The sequence below is a fragment of the Leopardus geoffroyi genome, chromosome B4 (assembly GCF_018350155.1).
Source record: "Leopardus geoffroyi isolate Oge1 chromosome B4, O.geoffroyi_Oge1_pat1.0, whole genome shotgun sequence".
Lineage (NCBI taxonomy): Eukaryota > Metazoa > Chordata > Mammalia > Carnivora > Felidae > Leopardus > Leopardus geoffroyi.
Genome location: NC_059341.1, coordinates 127,036,493 through 127,062,380, shown reverse-complemented (window position 1 = coordinate 127,062,380; position 25,888 = coordinate 127,036,493). Strand labels below are relative to the sequence as shown.

Sequence of the window (25,888 nt, the reverse complement as noted above, 5' to 3'; positions counted from 1 at the left end):
ACCTGAGCCGAGGTAGAGAGTCAGATGCTTAACTGACTGAACCACTCAGAGGTAGTGGTTTTTAAAATCTATCAATATGGGGGCGCCTGGGTGGCGCAGTCGGTTAAGCGTCCGACTTCAGCCAGGTCACGATCTCGCGGTCCGTGAGTTCGAGCCCCGCATCGGGCTCTGGGCTGATGGCTCAGAGCCTGGAGCCTGTTTCCGATTCTGTGTCTCCCTCTCTCTCTGCCCCTCCCCCGTTCATGCTCTGTCTCTCTCCCAAAAATAAATAAACGTTGAAAAAAAATTTTTTTTAAATAAATAAAATCTATCAATATGTACAGAATTTTTCTTTCCGGAGTTTGACTTTATTCCCAGTGAGCTTCTCTATGGTGAGGTAGAGGGTAGAGGAGAAGGGAATTAGAATTGTTACAGCAGGAAAGAAAAAAATTCGTGTTTAGGTTTTTTTTTTTTCACTTTGAAGACAAAATAATAGGCTTAAAAGTCACTTACCGTGAAAAAAGGATTTTATAAATTCCTTTCTCCTCCTGCACTGTAACAGGACTCGGATTTCAGTTGTAACTGAGACCCCACGACACCTCTGTTCTTTCCACAGCTTGGTTGTTCACGTCCTCCCTCCTTTGCGGAAAAATACCTCCGTGTTCTTTCACTGCTAAGCCAGTTTATTTTGAGTTTCTGTTACTTGTCGCTAAGAGGCCTAAGTCTTTCCAGTTTTGAGAATTTTTTTTTCTTAAAGCTTGCATTTTGTGGATCTCCATTCCACACGATAGCTGTTCATTATTAGCATTATTTTGATTGAGAAAATATAGCCAAGACAGATGGGCGCAAGGATACAATGAATTCAGTAATGTTTACGAGTGAACTTTTATTCGTCACATCAACGTGTACGTACAGTGTCCGCAAAATAGGAGTCCCTGTCTGTCCAAGACCTTGCTTACTCCGCGTGGAGATGATGCCTGGGGGGACCATACAAATTGGCAGATTCCTTGATAAATAACTGGCAGCTCCACCCACCTATTCCCAGACCCAAAGATACTTCGTTCACTTGCTGGCAGCCACTACCTTAGCGACCTTCTCCCCAAAGTCCTTCTCATTGGAGTTGACATGAGCTCTTCTCTCTTGTCTTTCTCAGGCACCAGAGTGTATTTATTCCAGCTCCTAAGTGCCTCCTGACTTCACCCGTCTTCTGTACCTACGGCCACTGCTCTGGTCCAGGCCCCGCTTGCCCTCACAGGCACTGATGTGACACCTGTCTGTCTGGTCTCTTTTCCTACTGTCTGTTCCTCTTCACTCTGTTCTCTGTACTGTAGACTTTTCTCACTGTGTCCTTTCCTTGCCTGAAATGTCACTACTCCTGTATCCTGTCATGAGAGCTAGGATACTTTTGTTTCAGTCCTACTTAACTGCTAGTGTTCTGCAAACACATCCTGGGCCTTTTTCTATGAGCTTTTGTTTGAACCAGTTCTTTTGGCTAGAACAGTCTTTCTCCTATGCATGGCAATCTCAAACTCCACTCGGACGTCGCCTGTGAGATTTTGTTAACCCCCACAATCCTCCTGGCCAGTGACAGCCACACTTTACCTGGCGTCCTATAAGCACTGGGGTGCAGGCTTTGGTGATGGACTTCTCACACGGTGGGGAGAGGAACAGTTAGTAACGTTTGTATATCCAAGTACCTGAGACAGTGCCTGGTACATAGTAGGTTCCCAGTAAATATTTACTGAAGAAGTTGATGTGGATTGGTATGCTTATGAGTACAGGTCCCTTGGAGACTAGCTCCTGAATGGGATCCAAAGTATTTTATTGTAGAGCTATGGAAGTGGAATGAGAAAAACATGTTAAAATTATTTTCCCAATTCTGTTTTTTTTCCATTTAATTCTCCTTTGACACTTTTTCTCCCAAATAATACTTTATTTCATCTATGATTGTAAAAGCAACACATAACCTAGCATTTACATGGACATCAGACAGGCTTGAGTTCAAATTTTGCTACTTAATGACTGTGTGTTTGTACACAAGTAATCGATCTCTCTATGCCTTGGTTTTCTCATCTGAATGGTTATTATAATAGTTTTTTCATAAGGTTGCTATGGCGGTGAAATTAGAAAATGTATGTAAAGTGCTTAGCACGGTATCTGGCACAGTGATTGCTCAGTACATAAATCTACACAGCTGAAATCATGTTCAATGTAGAAAAGATGAAAGTCTGTGAGACCAGGATATAGCTGGAGTCTTTTGTCCCGGATCTTCACGGCGTTGCATTAAAAGAAAACCTACATCTGACTCCAGAAGCTTGGATAATAATCTTTTCTTTCGGATAGCCTTTCTCAACCATGGTTCACGTGAACCACAGAGCGCACAAAATGACTAGAATCTCTTTTTTCTCCCCTGAGGATGCTACCCAACTAGGCCCTTTCTAGATGCGCGGGAGAGCTCACGGTGCACTACTTGCTTCAGGGCACCGAGGCTTGGTCCTCTCCCCACACCCTCCCCCTTTAAGGAAAGCTGCTCTGGTGCTTCTAGAAGACCTGGTGCAGGGCTCAGCATAGTGCTGCCGATCCTCCCTGGAAACGTTCTCATTTTCTCCAGCCTTCTATTGACAGCTGAAATCTTTCCCTCCCTCGCCCGTGTGATTTGTTCCCAGAACACCATTCATTTGTTCCTACTCCATATTGTGCTCAACACATACTCCGTGGTTCTGACAGGTATCCTCTTTTCTTGAAAGAACAGTCGCGTGTCCCGGTCCTTGTGCGCTCCCACTCCTCTTGGATTGCTATGAAGCACATCACCAAGAAAACGCATGCCGTATCTGGACTATACGGCAGTAAACGCTGACACTTCACACGCAGACTTCTAAGAGCCATCTGGATACCTTGCTGCTGCTAAATGCCTCTCCTTGACTAAAGCTGTAGAATCATCTGGGCATTAATCTAAGTGGGCCGCGAATTGTGCTGCTAAGGCATTTGCGGGACTGGTGCTGTATGGTGGAGCACATTTCCTCTTCCTGGAGCCATTTCTATTTCCAGCTGCTCTTAGTGCTGGCAAGGCTCATGCTGCCTCCCAGTATGGGAGAAGGCACCAGTACCTTTTTTGGGGGGGACAGGGCCATGACGTCTTCTGTGTTAGTAAGGAAGAATAATATTAGGTAGGCAGTTAGCAGTGTCTACCACAATTCATAGAATGGAGTATCATCTAGTCATTACTTTTCGAAGAATATTTATTGACGTAGGAAAATGCTCACAATATGTTAAAGAAAGCAGGGTACACATCTGCAAATACAGTATGATCCCAATCTTGTAATAAAATGAATTATATACGCATAGAAAAAATACAGGACAGACATACACTAAAACATTAACAGGTGATTATCTCGGTGGTGGGATTTGGGTGGATTAACTTTATTTAATTTTCTGCATTTTCCAAACTTTAACCAATGAACCTCTATATTGCCTTTACAATGGTGGGGTAGGGTGGGGAGAAGCCCATACAAGGGACACCTGACACCTAGTACTGGGAGGCGGCCAGACTGATGTGATAAAGGGATACTCAGTACTTGCACTGCCTCAGGCAGTGTCTCCATTTATAAAGGAGGGAGAAGAACCCCTGTCTGTCCACCTCCCAGGACCACTGGGTGAGTGAAAGGGCCCTACACGCCGATGGGTTGCTACTCCAAAGCAATGGCTCGAGTGCCTTACTTCAGGACACACACTTCCTTACCATGTCGAAAGTCAGGAGGGCTGTGGGCACTCAGACCATAGAGTGCGGGTGGCCAGCATGTTCTCACCATCCCCACTGCGGGCCACCGTGGTGAGCATCTGTCTGGGGAAAGCTGGCAGCCCACGTCTCTAACCCAAAAGATTCCAGGCCCTTGTTTGAAATCCAGTCCTGAGCAAGTTTCCCGCTCACAGTTCAACTCCAGTTCCCCTCCCTGCTTAGAAAGTTCCTTAAACTGTTCTGCTGAAATGGCTATTGCTTAAAGTGGCCTGAGAATGCCCTCTGTCCAGCATTCCAGAGCCCTAGGAGGCAGAGCGAGGACCTGGGTGGTCAGGGTGGGGAGGCGCAGGAGGTGCCGGGAGTCGGGCCGGCCAGACTCGGACTCCTATTGCTGTGACACTGGGAAACTGAGGCCTTCCAGAGATGGTCTCCCACATGAGATGCGATGAGGTTACATGTGAGAAGAGACACAAAAAACCCAGCCCATAGTAAGCACTCTGCAGATGTTCGTTCTCTTTCCGTGAGCAAAATGAGGTCCCTCGTCTCCCCCTGCAAACGCTCTCTTCAAAAACAGAGCTTAGTGCCTGGCGTGGGGAACCTCAGAGAGAACCCAAACTCCTTGAAAGCACAGGAGCACAGCTACTTACACAGGACCATTCAGACCCTCTGCAGAAGCTGGCAAGATGCTAGTTCAGGAGACACGTCTTCAGGCCAAAGCTATTTGATTGTAGAAATTATAAAAATACTCTAAAAATGCATTTGTAGAATGAAGTAACAAAAGTACTTTTTTCTAAACCTTTCCCACATAATCTTAACTTATGAATTACCGAGTTTCATTTCATTTGCTGTTAAAACGTGGGTTACCCACCACTTCTCTAACCATCGGGATGAAAATCGTGAAGTGGGTTGTATTCTTCCTAGCCTTTTATTCTGGTGTATTCTGGATTTACTCAGTTTTTAAAAATAAACTCTGGGTCATCTCTATGCGAACTTGTCTATGGGCTGTACTGTTTGTACAGATCTTTCTGGGTCAACCAGACTGTCCTTTGGGAAACAGACTGTCCCAGACTGGTGATGCCTGGAGTGGTGTTCCTCCTTCTCTCCGCCTTCCTGTCCAGTTTTCTGTTGACCTTGGGTGGCTTTCGGTCAACCTGTCTTCCATCTGTCGGCCTCCTTTGCCACTTTTTATGGGCTTGAAAGCCAGAGAACTAAACCTGTTATAAATGTATGCAGATTTTAGTAAATAAAAAGATTCTTGAGGATCTCTCCTATGAGTAAATTGCAAGAAACTCTAGTGACCTCTTTTGGTAGCTCAAAGGCCTTTTAAAATTCCATCCTTGAACTGTTGTTTTGCCAGAGAAGAGACTTCTGGCTAAATGACACCTTTCACTAATACTCCGTGTACTTTACCTATCCTTAAAAAGGCTCTTGTGGTAGGTCAGATAATGGATGTGAAAGCACTTCAGAGAAGCACAAATTCTGGGATATTGTTTACCCCAGGTAATCTATAAAGAAACACACAGAGATGGCTACATTGAATCAACCCCAATGTTTTATTTAATTTAAAGTTTTAAAAGGCAGTGGTTAAGCACATCATCTATGTGTATATATGTATGTATGTGTGTGTTATCTACATACATACACATATAAAAGGAAACCGACCCCTTTAGGCTTTAGCCACTGACTGACTAGGCCCGCTGTCTACTGCAGGATCCATTTTCTACTTCCTCCTATGACCAATTCTAGAAGTAAAAATAAACAGCTTTAATCAGTTTAACAGTAACTACTTGTGTTTCTTTCTCTTTTTTTAAATAAATAAAGTTACCATTAAACTGATCACCTAGGGTAGAAAGGCTGAACACACACACAGGCACACACACAGTCCCCAATTTAAAACCTGTGACGTATGAATGACCTGTATGTACAGATGGGTGCCGCTGACTCCCTCTATCCCCGGCAGAGGCCACACAAGAACCCCCAGGACTCGGGGAGTCCCCATCCCCTCTGCTGGATCGGAGGATGTGTGTTCCTGGCACCCTGGGTCAGAGCTCAGAACGCACGCTCCCATGCAGTGATACAGACGGGGCGGGGGAGGTTCAGTTCTATGGGTCTAGTGTTAAGGTACATAAGGGAATAAATAGGCATTTGTAGCTGCCTCAGAACTAAACCATCATTTATAACCCTTTATGGGGAGAAATGTATTCTGAAGTTCTAGATAAGCGACATACAAACTTTCAGAATGTAATCAGTTTGCAAGTCTGGGGCTGTGTGTGTGCGTGTTTGTGTGTGCACTTCCACATCTTTATACAAAATTGAAATGAAGAGTGGGGCTAGGTTTATGGAGCAGCTGCTTGGCTTCCACGTGGTCAGTCCTGATCTAAGAAGTCGCTTGCCTCAGCCCTTGTTTATTAGCAGCTCGTTCTGCTTCTCACGTGCCGCTGTCTGCTGGAGAGATTCAGGAGGGCAGCTTTCACCGGTGAGAGGAAGGACGCGACTCTCTTCTAAGAACCTTGGCAAACAGAACAGCCAGATTCAACCAGGGCTGCTTTGCAGAACGAAGTCCTTTCAGTTCCATCCTGATGAAATGGAATTACTCTTTCTCTGTGTTTTTAGCCCCTGCAACTCCATCTAACTGCAGCTCTGTAGGAATGCCTCGGTATCGCAAAAACACAGGATCACCTCTTAAATATGCTGGATTCTCAATGAGTAAACCAGTTAATGTGTTTCTAGCCAAAGCAAGGGCATAAATGTTTTAGAGAAAAGACTCCCCTGGAGCTACAGAGAAAAGATGCTGATAAAAGCAATATTGAGAGTTGGGCAGGTGACGCTTTTAGTCTGTGTCAGAGCTGGTCTCTTCGATGACAGAGTACTGGTTGAGTGCTTCCTCCAAAGGCGTTATTGTCCCATCAGGTTTTAGTCCCATTGGTTTAAGCAACTCCTCTCTGGAAAAAGAGATAAAAGAGAGAAAAAAAAAGTATTCACCAGCATCACACACACACCCCTCCCCCCGCCCAAATCCACATCCTTTTAAAAAGAAAAGTCTTTAAAAACCAAAGTATTTTTCCTCAAGCTCTCTGTGTGTTTGTAACAGGAAAGATGAAAGGGGCATGGAAAGAAAAAGAGGGAGATCAAAGACTTCATTCACACAGGCCAAACCTACTAAGCCAATTAAAAGTATGAAAAGTCAAGGTCTAAATGGGCTCAGGACAAGGAGCAGGTCTCTTCTGTTTTTAATAATTAACTTTTTTTTTTTCCTTTTGTGGATTCGTTGTTTTAGTGAAGTTGAAGCTGCCAAAATTTCACGGGTCCCAGTGGGCCAGGCATACGATCAAGTGGCTGACTTGATATGTATGGATTTCATTCAGTGGAATAAATCGGTCAGATTTGATTCTGCCTCTCCAATCTACAGCAATACATAAGTACTTCTCAATCCAATCCAAGTCAGCTGGCCTTCCCCACCCTTCTCCCTTCTCCCTCCCTCTTATTTTCTTCTCTCTCTCTTTCCTCCTCCTCCTTTTTTTTTTTTTTTTTTAAACACCATTGCTTTTGTTTGTGGCAGTTTAATTATGGGATTGACAGCCATTTTAATCTCTTCAAAGCTCCCCAACTGCCTCTTTTCAGCTAATCCAATTATATCTACTCCACGAGTTACAGCCTCATCTAAAGATGATTAATTATTGATTAAGTCAATCAAAAAGCATTAGGAAAGATTTATTTAATCTCTTCATAGGCTCTTATTTATTACATGGAGATTATGGCAAATGTACCTGTTGAGTTGCTAACTCTAGCCCTCCTCCTGCCCCCAAAATGTCAGACTTTACAAGTAGCCTTGAAGAGGCACATGAGCTGCTTCAAATTTATTTCTCAAGGAAATGGGCATCACCCCCTGAAAACATATATATAACCAAGAACCCACATGGCAGCAGCTTAATGTTGGTGGGATCTGGAGTAAAGGGAAACAGTAAAACCTGCTTTCCCTCTGCCTCCTTGCTGTTGGCCCTTAGGCCGGCACAGAGAAGGGTTCCCGCCTGGGGAGGGTCAGCCACACAGCAGTGTGAAGTGTTGGAGGTGCAGTGACACTCCCGGAGAGGGGGGAGAACAGCCCAGTGGTCCCTGGATAAGCCAACAGGAGCCTGAGCAAGCAGCTCTGGCTAGTACCACAGACTACTTCTGAGAGTCTGAAAATCCACTTGAGTAATGGGGATGGCTGCCTGGCTATGTAGAGGCTCCTGAGTTAAAAGGGAGGAAATGCAGTTCCTGGTTCAAGAAATGGGGTCAGAATCATAGAACTTAAAGTTGAAGGGGCCTCAGAGATCATTTAGTCCAACACCCTTGTTTGCTAAATGAGACTGAGTGACTTACCCAAGGTCACACACCTAGGGCCAAGTTGGACCTGGGACCTAGGGCTCCTGTGCTCATTGCAGGGCATCACATCTGGATTAACTGCTCTAACTGCATTACAGGAGCACACTGAGTTCAGCTGCTCAATGTCCGCTCAATACCTACATGCCAGGAGCTAGGTCATACACCAGGCAGGGAAAGGAAGACTGGGCACAACTGTCCTTGAGGAGTGGGTGAAACATGTATGAAAAATAACTTAGAACGTAATGGGGTAAATGCTGTCAGAGGATCACGAACAAAGAACTGGCAGCTCCTGAGATGAAGCGTAGACCACACTGCCCGGGAAAGGGAGGGACGGCAGTACAAATCAGGTACAGGTATCCAATGCTGGGCAAAGAAGTCACAGGGCCTTAGAGGCAAAGGAGACGGTGTACAGGGCTCGGTAGGGTCCCGTCTACTGGTGTGTTTTGTGTACTTTTTTGGATTGTGTCAATTTCTTCTCTATGTGCTCTCATGAAGCTGCAGAAGGGCCCAGTGTTTGGAAAGTGGTGAGGTTTGATGAAGAGGTGGCCGGAGGTAAGGCTGCAAGGGCAGTCTGGGGTCTAGTGGTTAAGTGTCTTCAATGCCAAGAGGCTCAGGTTTGTCTGTAAGGGATGTCACCTCTGTTTTATAGGGCAGTGTCTCTGGCAGCAGTGTGAAAGGCACACCGGACCAGGGGGATCCTGGTGGCAGAGAGACCAGTCATTAGGATGTCGCTGTACAGTGTATGTGACAGGACACAGGACACTGGACTCGGGCTGTGACCCACTGGAAGGGCTGAAGGCTGGTGAAGAAAGACTAGGAAGTGGAGTATCCCTGTGGCTTCCAGCTCAGATGACCGAGAGGATGGGGATACAATCCACCGGAGCAAGAACACCACAGATGAAGTAGATTTTGGTGGGGAGATGCTGACCTCTTCTAGGACATGAAGAGCTTGAGGCCCTTGCGTGACAACCAGGTAGAAATGTTTACTGGAAAGCTAGAAAAACAACCTGTTTCCATGAAAACTTCTCTCTGGCACTAATAGACACCACACACATATCTACATTTTTACAACATAGCTCCCTAGTTCTAAGTGATTGTGCTAAAGGATTTTGTGATATTGGACACTACTAATGACGTAAAAGGACAAGGGGACAGCCTGCTGGGAATAAAACACTGAGAGATAAAGTTCAAAGGTCTAAAGGGGCTTGTGGAAGAGGGTACAGTAAGGGGTAGGGAGTGAAGGGCTGGGGTAGGCGGAAGCAGGACCCTGGATGGGCCTAGAGGAATTCTGGAGAGATCGCAAGGGGACGCTGGGTGGATACACCCCTGCCCCCAAACCACTACCAACACGACTCCACTTCTGTGACAGCAGGATGATGCTGGGCTAGCTACCAGCTTGTCCAAACCTAGGAGGAATATTTTCATCTGTTTCATCCCTACTCCAATTTTACGATGGAAGTAATTAAGAACAATCCAAACGTCTCATGGCCAAATTATAGGAGCTTGTCTATGGGATAAAGGGCCTCATATTTTAATTCTCACTTATGAACTATTCTTCTCAAGCATTTACTTTTTGGGTCCTTTGTATCACCCCTTCAATAACATGAAAACTCCTCTGAGGGTTCCGTTTGATGCTTGGACTTCTAGACACCTCTGTAGGAGAGGTGTCTGTGATTAACTGGCCACACAGTCATGCATTTGTGCAAATGAATTAAGGCAGCAATGTGATATAGTGTGAAAAAACAAAAACATCTGGGGTCTGGAAGTCTGTTTGAAGGCCTGGCTCTTCCACTTACCAGTTGTGTGATCTTGGGTAAGTCTGAGTCTCAGTTTCCCCATCTGTGAAATGGGGATAATGATAATACTAGTTCTACCTCCTTGCCAGCAATGATGTAAGAAGTAACCGTAACAGAACTAGTAGGGGTAGCAATAACAAGGGTGTAGATCAAAGAGTTCTGTGAGCTGCAAAGATGTCCTACATATTAGTTGTTATGATTGTGAAAGGTACATACAGGTTTTGACGGTGGACAGACCTAGGTTCTAATCCTGAGTCCACCAGTCACTAGCAATAAGACCTTGAACTCTCTTCAATTTCCTTATCTGTAGAACTGGGATAGAAATACCCACCTCACTGAGTTGTTCTGAAGGCAAAAGGTCACTATATGCGTAAACTGTAGTGTAATGGCTTGGAATGTGGTTGGAACCGCAAGTTGATTTTCCTGTCTTTCTGTGCTTATTGGAGACTTCCCCAAGCTTGTTAGGGGGCTCTGGGAATAAGTGGGGGCTGAATATGCAGAAGCAAATAAAAGACATGGTCCCTGTCCTCAAGAAGCTTTTAGTCAGTTCAGAAGATAAAACACACACACATTAAACAATATTAAAAGAATTACAGAACAGCAGATCAACAAGCTTGAGATGATTAACAGGCAGAGCCCTGCTTTCCCTAGCTTGACAGTTCATCAATTCCCCCCCTATTGTAACTGAAATGTGTTTAAAGGAAATTTCTTGTCCTACCTGGGAGTGAAAGGAGAGAGGATCTCTCACAGATATGGGACTTTTTTTTCTGCTGGACTCCAGGCTTACTTATCAAACTCCCATCTCAACGTTTCTGATCTTCTTCTCTGTCCTACAACTAACAGCCCACAAATACCCAAATGAAATCTTTGATATAGAGACTCACTCCTAAAAGGTCTGATGAATGATCTGGTTATATACTAGACTGTTTCATTTTGTAAGATGTTCTATCTAGATCAGCAAGATGTGGATGGAGAATGGGAAGCATTAATGAATGCCACAGAAATGTTGTTCCACCATCAACTGGGCTATGTATGTGTGGGAAGGACACAGAAGGAGATGGGGCCTGATCACAGGCTCCTCGCAGGAGATGGACTCAGGGCCAGACTGTGATGGCAGCGATGGACATAGATTGATGGGGATAAAGCCATCCTAGGAGCAGAAGAATTAGTCAAGCAAAGGCACAGAAGCAAGAGTTAGTTGTGTGCAGAGATTGGCAAGCAGGCTGGTTTGGCTGAGGTAAAGGAAAAAGAAAGCTCAAAACAGATATGGGATACAAAGGAGGATCTGAATGGAGACTGGAATCCTAGGCTGACAAGTCTGGATGATGGTACAAAGGTATTTTTGTCTTCGATTTCAAGGGCCCTACATCTAAGAATATTAAAAAAAAAAAAAAAATAATCCTCGTTACATACAAAGTTTGAAAGCTATGAAACGGTATTGCCCTGACATTTAAAAGGAAAATGTTCTATGCTCTAATTATTCAATTTTCATATCCCTATGTGTCTAGCACAGTGCCTTGCCAACAGCAGGTCCTCAGTAAGTGTTTATGCACTAAATTTAGTTGTAATTGATATTATCTTGCACTTTCACAGAAAGAAAAGGTATAGTGTCTTATGGGACTCCTAATAAAAGAACCATGATCAAGAGAAAAGCTAGATCTCTGCACAGAAGACTCATTTTTCATCATCATTTACAGAGTTAGGAAAGGCATTAGAATTCTACAGGAAATTCTGCAAAATGCTTTCCAGGGATTTCTTGTTTTCTGCTAGACGGTGAGCAACTTGAGGGCAGGGTCCATGTCTTATCTAGCTGCGATTTGTAGTATCTAGTATAGGCTGGGGGCACACAGTAAGTGCTCAGTAAATGCTTATTAAAAGGATATAATGCATGGGTCATGTCATAAATGAAGAACAGTAGAGAACCATTTATTAAGAATCCTTCTCATTATTTTAACTATTTTTATTATTTTCTTGCATCAATTGTCACTAGACATTCTGATCGTGCAAAAGTCAGGCCCCCTTTGTATCATACAGCCTGGAAACGGAACTACTGATTGGTGTAGACACAGCTTCTTATATATGGGGCAGCGAGAGGTCTAGATTCTAGTCTCAGATATTCCTCTAACTTGCTGGGTGTCCTTGGGCAAGTCATTTCCTTCTCTGGGCTTGAGTCTCCCCATCTATAAAATGAAGGGGTTGGACAAGATGATCCCCAAGATTCTATTCTAAGAGTCTCAATATTAGGCTACTAAATAATCTTGATCTATTTAAAAAGCTGCAAGGTTTTTAAGACACTAAAAATGCTGTTAAACCTTTGTTTCTAATCAAGATATTCTAAGCCTAAGAGTCAAACACGGCATCCTACCTATAATTGACCTACATCAAGAACAGAAATTCTTCCTGTGAAACCACTGGCAGATGATTAGAATGATTACAAAAGTAAATCACAGCAATGGCAAATGTTAACAAGGGAGGATCTAAATTCAGTCATGGCCCTCAATAAACAAGCCATGAAGAGTTACTGGCACTAAAAATGAAGGTCACATCTAAAAGGAATGGCTAGGTGTCAGATATATGTACATTATGGTTAAACGGAGATACCGTATATTGAAATGTGCATCAGGATTAAGATATTCACATAGCAACAACTCCTTCATACTTACCTTCAATGCTATACACAGGCCTTAACATAAGTTAAGACTGCCCTCGTTATCATCAAAAAGTACAGTGATGTCTACTGGATAAAGAGCCCATTCTAGGCACTGTGACAGTATCATGGCGGGCTTCTCATCTGATCAGGCATCTGGCCAGGGAAGAGATAAGCCTCCAAGAATGTTCAACTGGAACGAAACATCATTTAGAAATTTGATCTTACTAAACGATAAGGAACCATAATCTATAAGGGCTTGGCCAGGCACAAGGACATAGATAAAGCAGGTCCAAGAAAGGAAACCCTACTTTGCCCCAGCCTAACCCTTGGAACTGCTAATGGAAACCAAAAAATACTTTCTTAAAGATTTAGGGGTGGGAGATTATGGGATTTATACCATATTTAAAAATTTCTGGTCTGTTTTTTTTTCCCCCAGATATATTTTAACATTTTCCTGAGCCACCATTTCCCTGTAAGGATGGTCCTCTGGGATGCCTGGGTTTCTGTAACTTCTCAGAACCTTAGACAAGGTTCTACTTTTTAGGGCTTCTGGTTCCTATGTAAGACTTTCCCCCAGAAATGACAGTGCAAAATTGGGGCTCAGACACTAACATACCCAATCGCACATTATAGAATAGGCCAGATGTATATGTGTATAAAACACCTTACTTGACCTGGAAGCAAGAGAATACTCTTGCCCACAGCACATGTTTTTGTGCAATACAAACAAAGCATTCAATTCAAGTGTACTTGTTGAAAAACAGGACATAATTAAGCAGTTGGTAAAATGCATTCTTGTTTCCCACTTGCAGATCTCCCAAGAGTCCCTTCGAATTTACCTATACGAGTTTCAGCTTCCCGCTTGCCACTTAGCTTGATAACGACTCAAAAATCATTCCCTTGTTTTCAAGGGCTCTTCTTTCTTGTCTGCTCTGTGTACTACAGGGCAGTATTGACACATGGAATTAATGACAGGGTCTGTAATGAAACAACAGTCATGCAAACACCAGTCTGCTCTTTTGATAAAACAGCATGTTAGAGACCTATTCACCTCCCTCTAATTGAGTACTGCATAATAGTTCCGATCCTTTTATGTCATATATTTTGTTCTATGATTAGAAAAGAAGAAACGGGGGAAACCTGTGAGGCACTGCTTCCTTCAATCGCCCTCTGATTAATTCCCTGTTTCTAATGAGGGTGGCTGCTATTTAGGCAGGTTCTGTTACATACTCGTTTTGTTGACTTCTGTACAATGTATAACAAAACCCAAGACGGGATAATTGGGAACCATTTCTTTGGCACAGGGATTCCTGCTCTTAATGTAAGGTTTGCTTGGAAAAAAAGAACCCTGACTTTTTAAATTAGCCATTTCATATTTAATTCCTTTTCACATTTGAAAGGGTGAGAAACTGGTAAATACATAAAACATTTTTAATGAACACAGAGCTTTTCAAGAGATGCCTGCTAGTGTGGAGCCTGTGCTAGCTGGGAGAAAGCAGCTCTGTGGTCTGTGCTCTAATCCCAAGTCTGAGAGTGCATCTTATTTCAAGATTTCAGCATCACTGCAATGGCCCATACTCCACCAAAGTTCAACGGACTGCCTAGTAACTTGTTGATATGCTTACAAGTGTTTATAACCCCTTTTTCTCATAGGAATAATATTATGACCTTGGCCATTGCTTAACATGTTCAGTTACATACTGGGAAAAAGTGTCCTTTGGGCTTGGACCCTGATCCTTCATCTTTCATGGTCTTTCATCTAATGACTTCCTAGTCCTGACTGGGTACACTGATTTTTCACTAAGCCGCTACCCCAGGATTTTTGGAGGGGTATGGTGGCTTTTCCACAGCAAATTCAAAGTCTTCAGGCTGTATCTTTTAAAACAATTCTGGGATCTTCCCTGAGACCTCACCATTGTGCTTTGGGACTGGGTACAACTAGGAAGGTGAATATGTAGCATAAAAAATATCATTTCCATGACAAATGGACACAGCATGTCATCTATTTTGGATTTCTGTTTGTAAAGGTAATTGGGAGTTGCCTAAACAGTCCCATTGGGAAGCCTTTCAAAAGTTAGATTTTCTTAATGTGGTTGCATTAAATATAAGAATTTGTTAGAATACCTACAATCATTGTCTTTTTAAAATAAAAAACTTCTATTAACAAAGAGTCATAGCAGTTTCACTGGTTTCCTTCTTATAAAGGTGTGTGTGTGTGTGTGTTTGATATAAACTATTTACTTTAGCACCTCACTTGATCTTCGAGAAGATCTCAACTACAGAATGAAAGAGCAGGAATGTGGGTTTTCCAAATCTTAATTCTCAGGTAAATATGCTTACAATCTTTGCACTTTGCATTTTTTTAAAATTTAGGACATCTTATTTAAAATCAGATGGACACATTTTTGAGAGCTGTTGGTCATTTTTCAAAATGACATAAGATCTGGAGTGTTAAGACTGAGAATCGAGTCCTGGCTATGTCATCAACCAGATGCCTGATCTTGGGTCAGTCTCCTAATCATTGGTTCTGTTTGTTCTTCAGTCAAACACTACTTGCCCTAATAATTCACAGGGATGCTTTAATGATCAGTGGAGATAATATAAATGGAAACACTCTTTAAACTTTAAAGCACTATATAAATATTAGTCTTTTACTATTCTCATTTCTGTTAGAAAATCACATGCAAAGCTTCTAAAAATTTGTTACCTACCTCACATTAAACAGCATGGTTAAAAAAATATGGAGAAAGAGGTTAGGGACAGTGCTAAAGAATCAAATTCAGTTTTATCCTTAAGTGAAGGCATTCTTATTTCTTGGTAATTTCTCCACAGGAGTTTTCTATCCTGTTGTCCAAATTAGTAAAATAAATAAGAGGTCAGCGTGCCAACTGACACTGTTGAATATAGCAGCAGAAACTGAAATTCTTACATGCTGTCCCCAATCAGAAAGACTTAAAAGTTGAAGGAGGGTAGCTAACAGCACAAACAGCCAGGGGACATTATTCTTATTTGAGGTCTATTAGAAGCCATTTTAGCTAGTGCTTAAACTAAGAGCTCAAAGTAGTCATTCCTTCTACAGAGCTTAAAGGACAGTGACTACCAACAAGCAATACAAAGGGAGCATGACATCCTACTCAGAGGTGTCTAGCCAGTGAAGGCCCTCTATAACCTAAAGATACACAATACTAACTTTCTCAAATTAATCCTCCCTTGCCACTTTAAGGGCATATTAACTTAACTGGATCCAAGTTCCCTTAATTGAACTTCCAGGCAACCTTACAGTGTATTTTAATGATATCAGAATAGGGTTGCCATATGTAAATATAACATAAGCCATATATGGAATCTTAAAATATTCTAGTAACCACACTGAAAAAGATAAGTAAAACTGACTTTGACTTTAATATATTTTGTTAACCCAGTATATAAAAAATATTTCAACATAAAATCCATATTAAACAATTGAGATATTTTACATTTCTTTTTATACTGAGTTTTTGAAAGTCTGAGTATTTAACCCTTAAAGGACATCCCAATTCAGATTAACCACACTTCAAGCTCTCAGTAGTATATGGCTGGTGGTTACCGTATTGGACAGCACAGATCTAAAAGATTTTCCGATATAAACAATTACAATCTTTACACTTTTGAACCTACAGTAGATCTCAAAACACTTTAAAAACTGCAACATGTTTCTGAACCATACCTGAAAAGCACGTCCTTGACTAACTTATCATAAAGGTGGATGTGATCACAGGTTTTTTTTTTAAGTGAGTAGAGTAACTTATAAGGAATAAAGTTATGTATTGCTTTTCAGTCATTGATTGCTCGTCCCAGCTTTAGTAAGTCTAAACAGAATCCCATATTTGGAACCTGCATTAATTAAGAAAGCCATGTCCCAAATACTACACAATGGCTGTAAAAAATATATATATGATATGGAATAGATAAGAAATGGGAAAATTATTTAAATGTAAATTTTAGATTTGGATAAAATATATAAGCAAAAAAGCAATCAATGTACATTGTTAAATGTTGTTAAATGTGACCGGGTAAGGGTGGGGTAGAAGACTAATCAGTGCCTGATTCCAATTAAGGAACTAAAGGGGATTAGAAAATCAAAACAAAACTGAAACTTGAAATATTATTTCCTTTGGTTCGTTTACGCTTAAGCCAATCAATCCTCTCTCCCTTCTTCTGGAGGAGGCGTCATTATTACACACGAGCTGTGTGCTGTAGCTAAGGTGGACGCAATTGTATTAGCCACACTGGACTTGCGTATACACACACAGTCCCCATTCTAATCCCCCACTTAAGTTGTGGGGGCTTATTTTTTTTTCCAATTCAAAGAAGGAAAGAGCAGGTGGAGAGGAAGGCAAATTTCATTCCCTTTTTCAGCTCTGCTCTCACATTATAGAAAGCTTCATTTGACATTTTTAATCTCCTGCCTCAGGCCTTAATGCTTATGTTTGTTTGCTACAATGATAATTTTAGAGAAATTATGTACCCCAAGATTCAAATTAGTCATTATATCTGGTCAAGAAATGGAACTGACAAAGGTAAAGTTTAAAGTCTTAAACCACATAGGGTATTCTATAGAGCCAAAAGCTGCCCAACAGATTTGGGGATCAGCTGTGTTCATTATTTCCTCATCACACACTAGGGAAACCACAGGGTACAAGGCACTGTACTAGCTAGACATGATGGGATTTACAGGGTTCAGATTATTTTCAAACTCTTAAGACCTCCAGGTCTACTGCCAATCCCCTTACCTACATCTGTCACAAATACAATACACACACACACACACACACACACACACACACACACACAAAATCACTAGGAATATTACTAAGTCAGCTGGTATTCAACGGGAAGAAAATGTTGGAACACGAATCTCTCCAGTGTCCTTGGAAATGTAGCTGTGATAAAGCTGCCAAGGTGGTGAGCTCCTTGTGGCAGTCACTATGTCCAGCATGGAGGCAAAATGGAAATGTGACTTTAATTTTTGAATCGGTGGTTTTACAGTTTTGGTAGTAGATGACATCTACACCCTACACCAGGCTCAGTAACAGTACTTGGCATGACCAACCTTAATCATCACTTTGGTAAGTGCTTTGGCACGGGCCACTGTTGCTAACCACCATCCTGGTGCGGGTCCTTCACATCTGCTCTCCTATGGACGGAAAAAAGGAAGTGTCTAGTGTCCATTCCTTGGCCACGTCACCTCCAACCCTATCCTTTACTCACATGCCTTTTACTTCAGGCCCAGGAGAAAATGATTCATTTTGGAGAAGGAAAGTTAATTAGACAAAGCTACAGTACACTCTTAGCACAATGAAGACTTGGTGGGATGCAGAACATCCTCAGAGTGACGGTTGAGGGAACTGACCAGCAGCGCAATGCTGAAGAGGATGATTAGGAAGTGTTCGGGCAAACACCAACTCTAACAGACAGACACAGTAGCACAGTGGACAGAGCAAAGGTCTTGAGTTCTGGAAAACGAAGTTCCTAATCTCACTTTGTTATGAAGCTACAAAGAGAAGGTATGTGAAAGTGTTTTGTAAACTGTTAAAGGAAATGTATCATCCTGTCATTAGCTTAGATATATTCAGGGGTAATTTCTTTGAGCCTCACTTCCTCCCCAATTATAAATCTGATAATAGATTTCTGATAATTAAATAATGATAAAACACCCTGAGTCTTTTGGAAGAAAGATGTAGTATGTGAATACCAAAGGTTTATCTTATTGACAAGAGTAAATGTCCCTCTACCTGGAATGAATGGTCATTTCTCCACTTATCTATTAAATAAATACCTTTTAAACCTCAAGAATCAGCAAAAATGCTATATCTTCCCTGTGAAACAGTCCCTGATTCATCCAAACAGAATGAACTGCTCCTTTTCCTGGGTATTTACAGTTCAATATAGACCTTATTTTATCATTATTTCCATCTACCTTGTATTTTAGAATATCATAGCCATTTCCTTCACTAGAATGTGCGTTTTCCAGAGTCTGTCATGTTCTCTGAATCTCCCTCATCTTCCTAGCACAGTGCCTTGCACAGAGTAGCTGCTTAGTAAATGTTCCCTGAATTGTACTGAACTTAGTCTACTTTGGCTTTATGCCATCTCTTCTACCTCAAAAAAACCAAAACCCCAAAATCAACAGTGAAAAGAGAGCAGAAACTTAAGACAAACATGTAAGATGCATAAAGAATGGCTTCATTCTTTGCATTCCTGCTTTGGAATGCCCACTGCTGATCTCCATACAATTTTCTCACTGATCATTAGTAAGAGCAAATGTTAGGAAGCACACACACAAAGGCAGACAATGTAAAAAACCCACCACACGTCATGCAAAAAGTCTGGTTTAGAACTGTTTTTAAAGTTGCCTTTAACTTCAATTTTAATGGCAGAATCGGTACCATCAAAACCAACACAAGACATATTTGCTTTGCTTTATACATGCAAAAAGGAGTATCACCTTCAGATTGAGTTGGGTATCTGCTGGGTGATTCTGGGTGAGTATGCATCTTCTTTGAGGCATAGTTTAAATCAAGTGGAAGAAGCTTGGCAATTTCAGACTTGACATAGCTTCAGGCTATTTATTTGTTGGCAGCTTCTAGAAATGTGGATTCCCCTGGGATTAAAAGGAGAAGGACCTAGCACCGTTTTCTGTCCCTTGCATAGGGAGGCCTCATGGAATGGTCTTATGTCTTTCAGTAAGTCAAATACCTGGAATATACTGGAGTATTTTAGGCAGTCCTTTCCCCATCTCCCACTTTCCTAGCTTGGAGTTTACTCATGTAGGGTATATAGGCCAGTTGAACAGCATCTGTGTTATATTTTAAGAATTCATATTCAGCAAAATTTATGAAATTTGTTTATTGCTCTAACACACGGATACGCTCCACATAGGTCCTTATTAACATTTTCCTCTCCAGCTTCTACTAGATGGACTCTGTTAGTTCTCATCCTAACTTCTGTACTTAAACCACAGTTTCATTAGCTACGTTCGATCCTTTTGGAAGTAGCCAAGCACAAATCTTATGTTTCTGATTTCATTCACACCTTGTTATTCTGTTTCCTATAGGTTTGCCTATAAGTGTCTTCTCTTTGCTTATAATTCTTTCAGTAAAGGAACATGTCAATTCTATATGAAGGTATGGAGAATGTCATTTGCAAACAAAGGTCACTTGAAGATTGTGTGCATAGTTAGTTAGCTGTAGATTCTACCCTCTTTAGGAAAGGATGAAAACTTAAAAGGACTATCTGGAAGTCACTAAGTTCTAGTCCTATTAGCTTTGCAGATGATGAAGCTATTTTTATATAGCTTCTACCACATCACCAGCATCATTTGCAAAAAGCTCAGACTGTGCAGTGTCTACCCATACTTGTCACACTCCCTAAGTCTGAAGTCTGTCGGTCTCCTGCTATGCTTTTAGCCTCTACTTGTTTCTCTGTTACACCTTTTCCTATAGTGGTTGGCTTTCTGGCTTTCCCATTCCAGTTGCTACTTCTCCTGACTGAGGGATACTAGCCTTTACATAGTTGCTGTGAAAACGAAAATGATCAGAAGAAATACACCTTTAAGTGGTAGCTGCCACCAACACACAGAAGCACTCATTCAAGATGGCTTAAAGGAGACAGTGACTCAATGTATGACTAGAAAACAGAGCAATTCAGGCAAGTGTGAAAGGAATTAATATTTTCTAATAACTCCTCCAAGATGACTCGTTGCTGATTAGTACATATTTGACTTAATTATTTTCAAAACTGGCTATTTTTGGAAGGGAAGGTGGTATGAAGCAAGAAGGGAAGGGGAGATTGTCTTTAGAACCCCTAATTAATACAAGCACTTGCTTTCAGAAAACCCTTAATTTGAGCTATTCCTTTTCACTTTTTCCTGTTGGGTGCATGGCAGTTTAGAATTCTTGGTTTCAGGAGCAACCCAAAAAGACAGAAATTGCCAGCTTGCACATCAAAAATGGAAAAAAAAAAAAAAAAAAAAAAAGCATAATGATTTGGAACAAGAACCAAAACAGACTAAAACAAAAATACAAGAAGCAGCAAAATCATTGAACCTAACTCACAGCATCTTTTTGAAGACAGGGAGGTTAGTTGGTTAAATACCACAGTGATCTAGTAGTTCCTACCCTAGCTTTGAGAGTTTAAATGTTTAGAATGCACATCCAGAAGCGGCACATGTAGAAAAACCATGGTAGCCGAGAGAGGTCTGAACTACTGCTGCCCGGGCCACCCTGTTCCAATTCACATGGATTTCCAGAGTTGCTGTTCCATGGTAACTCTCAGTAAGAGAGACAAAGAAATAGAACATTTTTAGAAACCAAGCAGAAAATGGATGGGAATACAATACCTGGAGAGTTTATCAAGCATGTTGACAAGTTTCATGGCTTCATATTCTTTTTGTTCTTCTGTCATTTCATCTATGGGGTTTGGCATTGGTTCCTCTAAATGACCAGTGATAAGATTAATGCTACAAAAAGAAAAAGAAGTTATGCTGTATGTTTTAAAATTATGCTCTTTCTATACTCTCTGGTCCAAGTTGTAAGTTATAATAAGAAAGAGTATAATAGCCAAAAATGGGCAATAATAGCAATTTTATAGTATGGAACTGCTATAGGAATTAAAAAAAAATTACATTTTTTACTAATTTGCTTTGGGAAATGGGTGAGAGTTTTACTCTTTTAAAAAAACAATAGCTAACTTGCCAACTTTGTTTTTTTTAAGGCCTGGCTGCTTTTTAAAAATATGAAATTTGATTGGTGCCGTTAGGATAAATATCCTTGGATGCATAGTTTATTAATTTAAAGAAAAAATGATTTCTGAGTAGGAGAATCCATTTTGTGATACAGCATAAAACAAATATATGTCAAAAAAACTGGAAAAATGATGACAGAGAGGCTGAAATCTGAAAATGAAAGCATGCCGATTTATAATCTCAGGAAATTAGTCCATTAGTGAGACCACAGAAGGCAATGAGTGTTTAAATAATAAAAGATAAAGCAGAAGAACAATTGAAATTAGATTTGATCTGACCTGGATTAAAAAAAGAAATCTAGCCTACCAAGAGACAGGTATACCGTCTGGCTTTCTGGAAATAATTTAATAAAGTACTTAAAATGAATATGTTCCATAAAGTTTGTACAAAGTTGTAATACCACACAAGCTATCCTCTTAACTGAAAGCCACACTATTTTTTTTTTTTTTTTTGAGATGAAAGAAAATTCTTTCAATGGCTGCTAAATATCTATAACCTAAACATGTTTCTGGAAAAGCAGACAAGAGGTTATGGCATTTTGTTTGGGCCAAGTATATAGACAGTTTGCAGGGATATTTCATTTGATCATTAAAAACATAGCAAACTGTTAATTGTTTTCTAGGGTCTATAAACACAAATACTTTCAGTGGCCAGGCCTTCAGGATAAGCAAATGAGTGAACTGGTCAAGTATAAATAATGTGGAGTGTTGAGGACTGGGGTAAACTTGAGAACAGTGCCTGTCTAAAGGTGGCAGGAGGTAGAATCCTATGGGCCAAAACGAAGACTGTGATCAATTGGGTCCTCTGGGGGCTAGCTTGCAAGCTGTGCTTTAGACTTTGACTTGGGCAGTTTAACTTTCTTTACCAATCAGGGATTTCTCATTTGGAGAAATTCATTACTATTCATTACTACTACTACTATTCATTACTAAAAGATCTTCTCTTTTTCTACATTCCTTGGAGGCTACATGATATTCAGATTCTTGTGGAAGGACTCAGTGCTCAGCATTCTCAACAAACATATCTAAAACCTCTGTTTTGTCATTCTTGCATAAGACCGAAGGCTGTAGCCATGATTAAAAAACTTTTTTTCATTCAAAGCGGTGGACGGACCACCAACCTCCCCCTGCCTTTTTTTAAACTAATGAAATCTACACAGAAAGCCCACATATAAAACAGACAAAGTGGAACCTCTCTGGCAGAAGAGGGGATGGGTGACCAAGCAGAGTGGAGGCCTAAAGCCCCTTCTGTTGGTCTGTACTTACTTGCTTCCTCTTAAGGTAGCCCCTGAGGCACTTTTAGGAACTCTAAGGAAACAGTCTGAAAACTCATAGGCTTGTCAGTGATTCTTAGCTTTGGCTGCACATTAGAATCACTTGGTAAACTTTAAAGAAAAGGCTTAGGCCTCACCTGAGACCAAGTAAATCTATATATTTTATTTTCCTGGTGGTTCTGATACACAATGAGGTTAAAGAACCACAGGGCTAGAGCGCCTACTTCAGACACTCATTGTGTGCTACTATTCCCTCCCCCTCTTTTTTTTTATTCCCCCAGGTGCTATAATAGGAGAGAAAAAGGCCTCTAGTTAGTGGCCATTAACAAAAACATTGAATGCGGTCAACATAGTTCCCAAAAGTCAAGAACAAGGGGAGCCCAGACAAGGCTTCTAAAAACTATAGCATTTTAAAGATGAATCCAGATGCATACTAAAAATGTAATTCTACCATCCATCAATTATTTCCCTGGGCATATAGCAACAGCACATGTTTTCACAGTTCCTTTTCTGCCACCTGCTAAATTAGAAAAACAACTAGTCTTATAAATAAATTAGTAAAGGTACTTATTAGAGGTGTATACCACTTCCCAAGCAGACAAAGGAAATCAGGCCTTAGAAAAAAGTACAAGGAAAGGTAGATGTACTAACTATGTAGAATATGTTCGATTTGTCTCTTGAAAGAAGGCTCCTCTCCTCAAGTTCAATGGAGGGGTGATTTAAGAAATGACATCCACAGACTGTTTTGGAATATAATGACATTAGGACAAGCCATCACGTGCCTCAGGGGAAAATGTGTCAAGAGGATACACTGGTAAGCTCTGTGGTATCCACACTATAAGGCCAGAACATGAATTCCTGAATCAGGGTACATTTGATTCTTTTCTTGGTTCTTTTAAGGTTTTAGTACAAGTGATGTCCGCTTTTAATAAGCTGACCTCAAGCCCTTTGCTGCTAAAATGATTTAATAGCTTGCTCTGAAATTAGCTACTAACGTCACAAAATCTTTGCTCACTGAGTATAAAAGCAGTAGCCAGAGATTCACTTACAGAGTAAGGATTTATCATCTTTTACTCATGTAATACCCCACCCCCAATATGTAGAAGAATGTACCCGGTGCCACAGCAAACACAAGTTGGGGCACTGAACTGTGCCACTGTTTTACGGGAAAAATGCCAATGTGCTGGGGACACTGCCGCCCCTCCTGCTCCCCACATCAAACCAGCCTCCTGTGGTTTCCTTACCAAGAGAGGAAAACAGTCACCATAACAACAATGATGTGAGATTTCATAAAATGGATTATTTTCAGTTGAACAATCACTACAACCTCAAATAGTATAGTCTAAGACTTAACTTTCTAGGTTTTAGGATCTTAACACTGAAATTCTGAGGGTAGTTTTCTCTTGTTCTAAGACTGAATCTTAAGATGCTTTAAGTACACTAATTGTGGTAGATATTGTATTGGGTAATTTTATGGTACGATGTTGTCCCACCTTGCCTTCGTTCCCCTTCCCCATCTTCCCAGCCCTCCAATTCTATGACTGTATATGTCTTTCAGTTAGGTGACAAGAATTATTTAAATACCTATATAAAGCATCATCGAGCATTTTGTATTATATAAGGCTACTATCTATGAACTGACTGCAGTTATGGGCCTGGAGATGAAGGGATTAAGACATAAAAAGGTATGAGCAAATGAATATATACATAAAAGCTGAAATATATTTCAAAACTTTTGCTTTTCGAGTTGTTGCTACATTTGGTCAACATCAACAGTACTAGGTCACTTTACAAAAAAGAGCCATTAAAATTTCCATGAGCTATATGAAAATTAACTTCAATCTCCTAAGAAGTGTAGATTAAATTTCACTCAAAGCATTCTGGTTAAAGAAGGGGCTATAAAGGCAAATTCCTACAGGGGCTAGGCAGGTAAGGTAAATGACAAGGATATATTGTTAAACCAGAGGAGCTCATGCCTGGTATGGTGGGCACCACAGACCCTCCACTCCATCAGCCAGTTGCCACGTGAAAATGCAGGCTTAATGTTATTAGAACTTATTAAAAAAAAGTTCAAAATCCAAATTTCCATCTGAAATATCTGAATTCTAAATGTCGGCAAAATATTATGTAAAACAGAAAATGAAAACACAAAACTAAACCAATGAATGCAACATCAGGTAAGCCAAGCAGAACTTACTTGTGGGCTGAATCTAGTCTATGAGTGGACAATTTGCAACCTCCAGGAAAGGGATCAGGGTTAATAGGAAAAGGCTTTTGTGAGCTCAGAGCAGGAAAGAAGAGGTTAAGTGCAAATAAGGCTAGAAATATCTTTCCAGGAAAAACTCCCCAGAGTACGTGCCCCCGCAAAACAATAAAGAGTCTTCTGTATAGTCTCAATATATGGTGACAATTACAATGGGATTTAAAGCCACAAAACAAAATCTTGACAAAGAATAAAAGTCTCTTGTCTCATTCTGAAGAAATTACACAGCTGCTGCCACAGCTACTGCTGAGAGAAATATAGTCAAGAAGGAAACACCCCTGAGTTGCTTAGTACAATGATTTTAAGCTTCTGGGTGTGAGTATGAACTAGCGTAGGGTATTAAGAGTATAAGGAGTTATCCTAGAGTTCTGCCCACTTTGGTCACCCCCTCCTTTTGCCCTCCATCTAGTTGCCCTTTAAAGATACCTCTTTGGACCCCTAGGCTCCTATATACCCATCTTGAAGGCCACTGGTCTAAAATGAGCCAAATGTCATCAGGTACACATCTTTCAATTGATGTCTGGAATGATGTACAAACCACATTAGTCACTTATACCACCTGTATGGTCAAGGGGCCTCCATGCTCTGAGGCATAAAAGAAACAGGTAGGTATATAAGTTAGAATTTGGAAATTTTTCTCTTTGATTCAGGACCAAAGTTTATCTGAAAACTTTTAACAAACATGGCTAGACTTACAACACAGTGTGTGTGGCATGTAACTTGATTCTTTGACTATATTTCTGCTAATTGCAGAAAGCCATTTCCAGTCCATTAAATACACTTATTTTGACACAAAAAAGATTGTTGTGAAATTAACTGTCTCCTATAGCCTAAATGTAAGCTCCACACAATTATTGGTTTCAGATTCCACTAAAGGATTACAGGTTACCTTGGTGCATCAATCAGAATCCACTTACATTTTTGACAACGGGACTAGGGCCAAGTGGATAAAGGGTAATTTCTCTGCTTCTGCCCAAACTAGCAACTGTTGTGAATAAATGCATCATAAGAAAAGCATACTGTGATCTTGGTGAAGGGTAA

General features: G+C 40.9%; 1 protein-coding gene across 9 annotated transcripts in view; it reads right to left on the bottom strand.

Moving 5' to 3' along the window:
* Window positions 1–3,209: 3,209 nt before the first annotated feature.
* Window positions 3,210–25,888, bottom strand: part of RIC8B (RIC8 guanine nucleotide exchange factor B) — a 106,669-nt gene continuing 83,990 nt past the window's right edge. Inside the window, exons 9-13 of one of the 9 annotated variants that reach the window (XR_006709276.1) lie at window positions 20,907–21,026; window positions 17,619–17,702; window positions 13,366–13,504; window positions 12,540–12,716; window positions 6,547–6,657 (exon numbers count right to left, since the gene is read on the bottom strand). Coding sequence is in view for 4 of the 9 variants with exons in the window: in XM_045465601.1 (XP_045321557.1) it covers window positions 6,546–6,657; window positions 20,907–21,026 (232 nt within the window). In the remaining 5 variants the exon portion in view is untranslated. Of the gene's footprint in view, window positions 6,658–12,539; window positions 12,717–13,365; window positions 13,505–16,303; window positions 17,703–19,013; window positions 21,027–25,888 lie in introns of those variants that run through there. The other 8 variants (XR_006709278.1, XR_006709279.1, XR_006709275.1 and 5 more) reach the window with 8 other exon arrangements.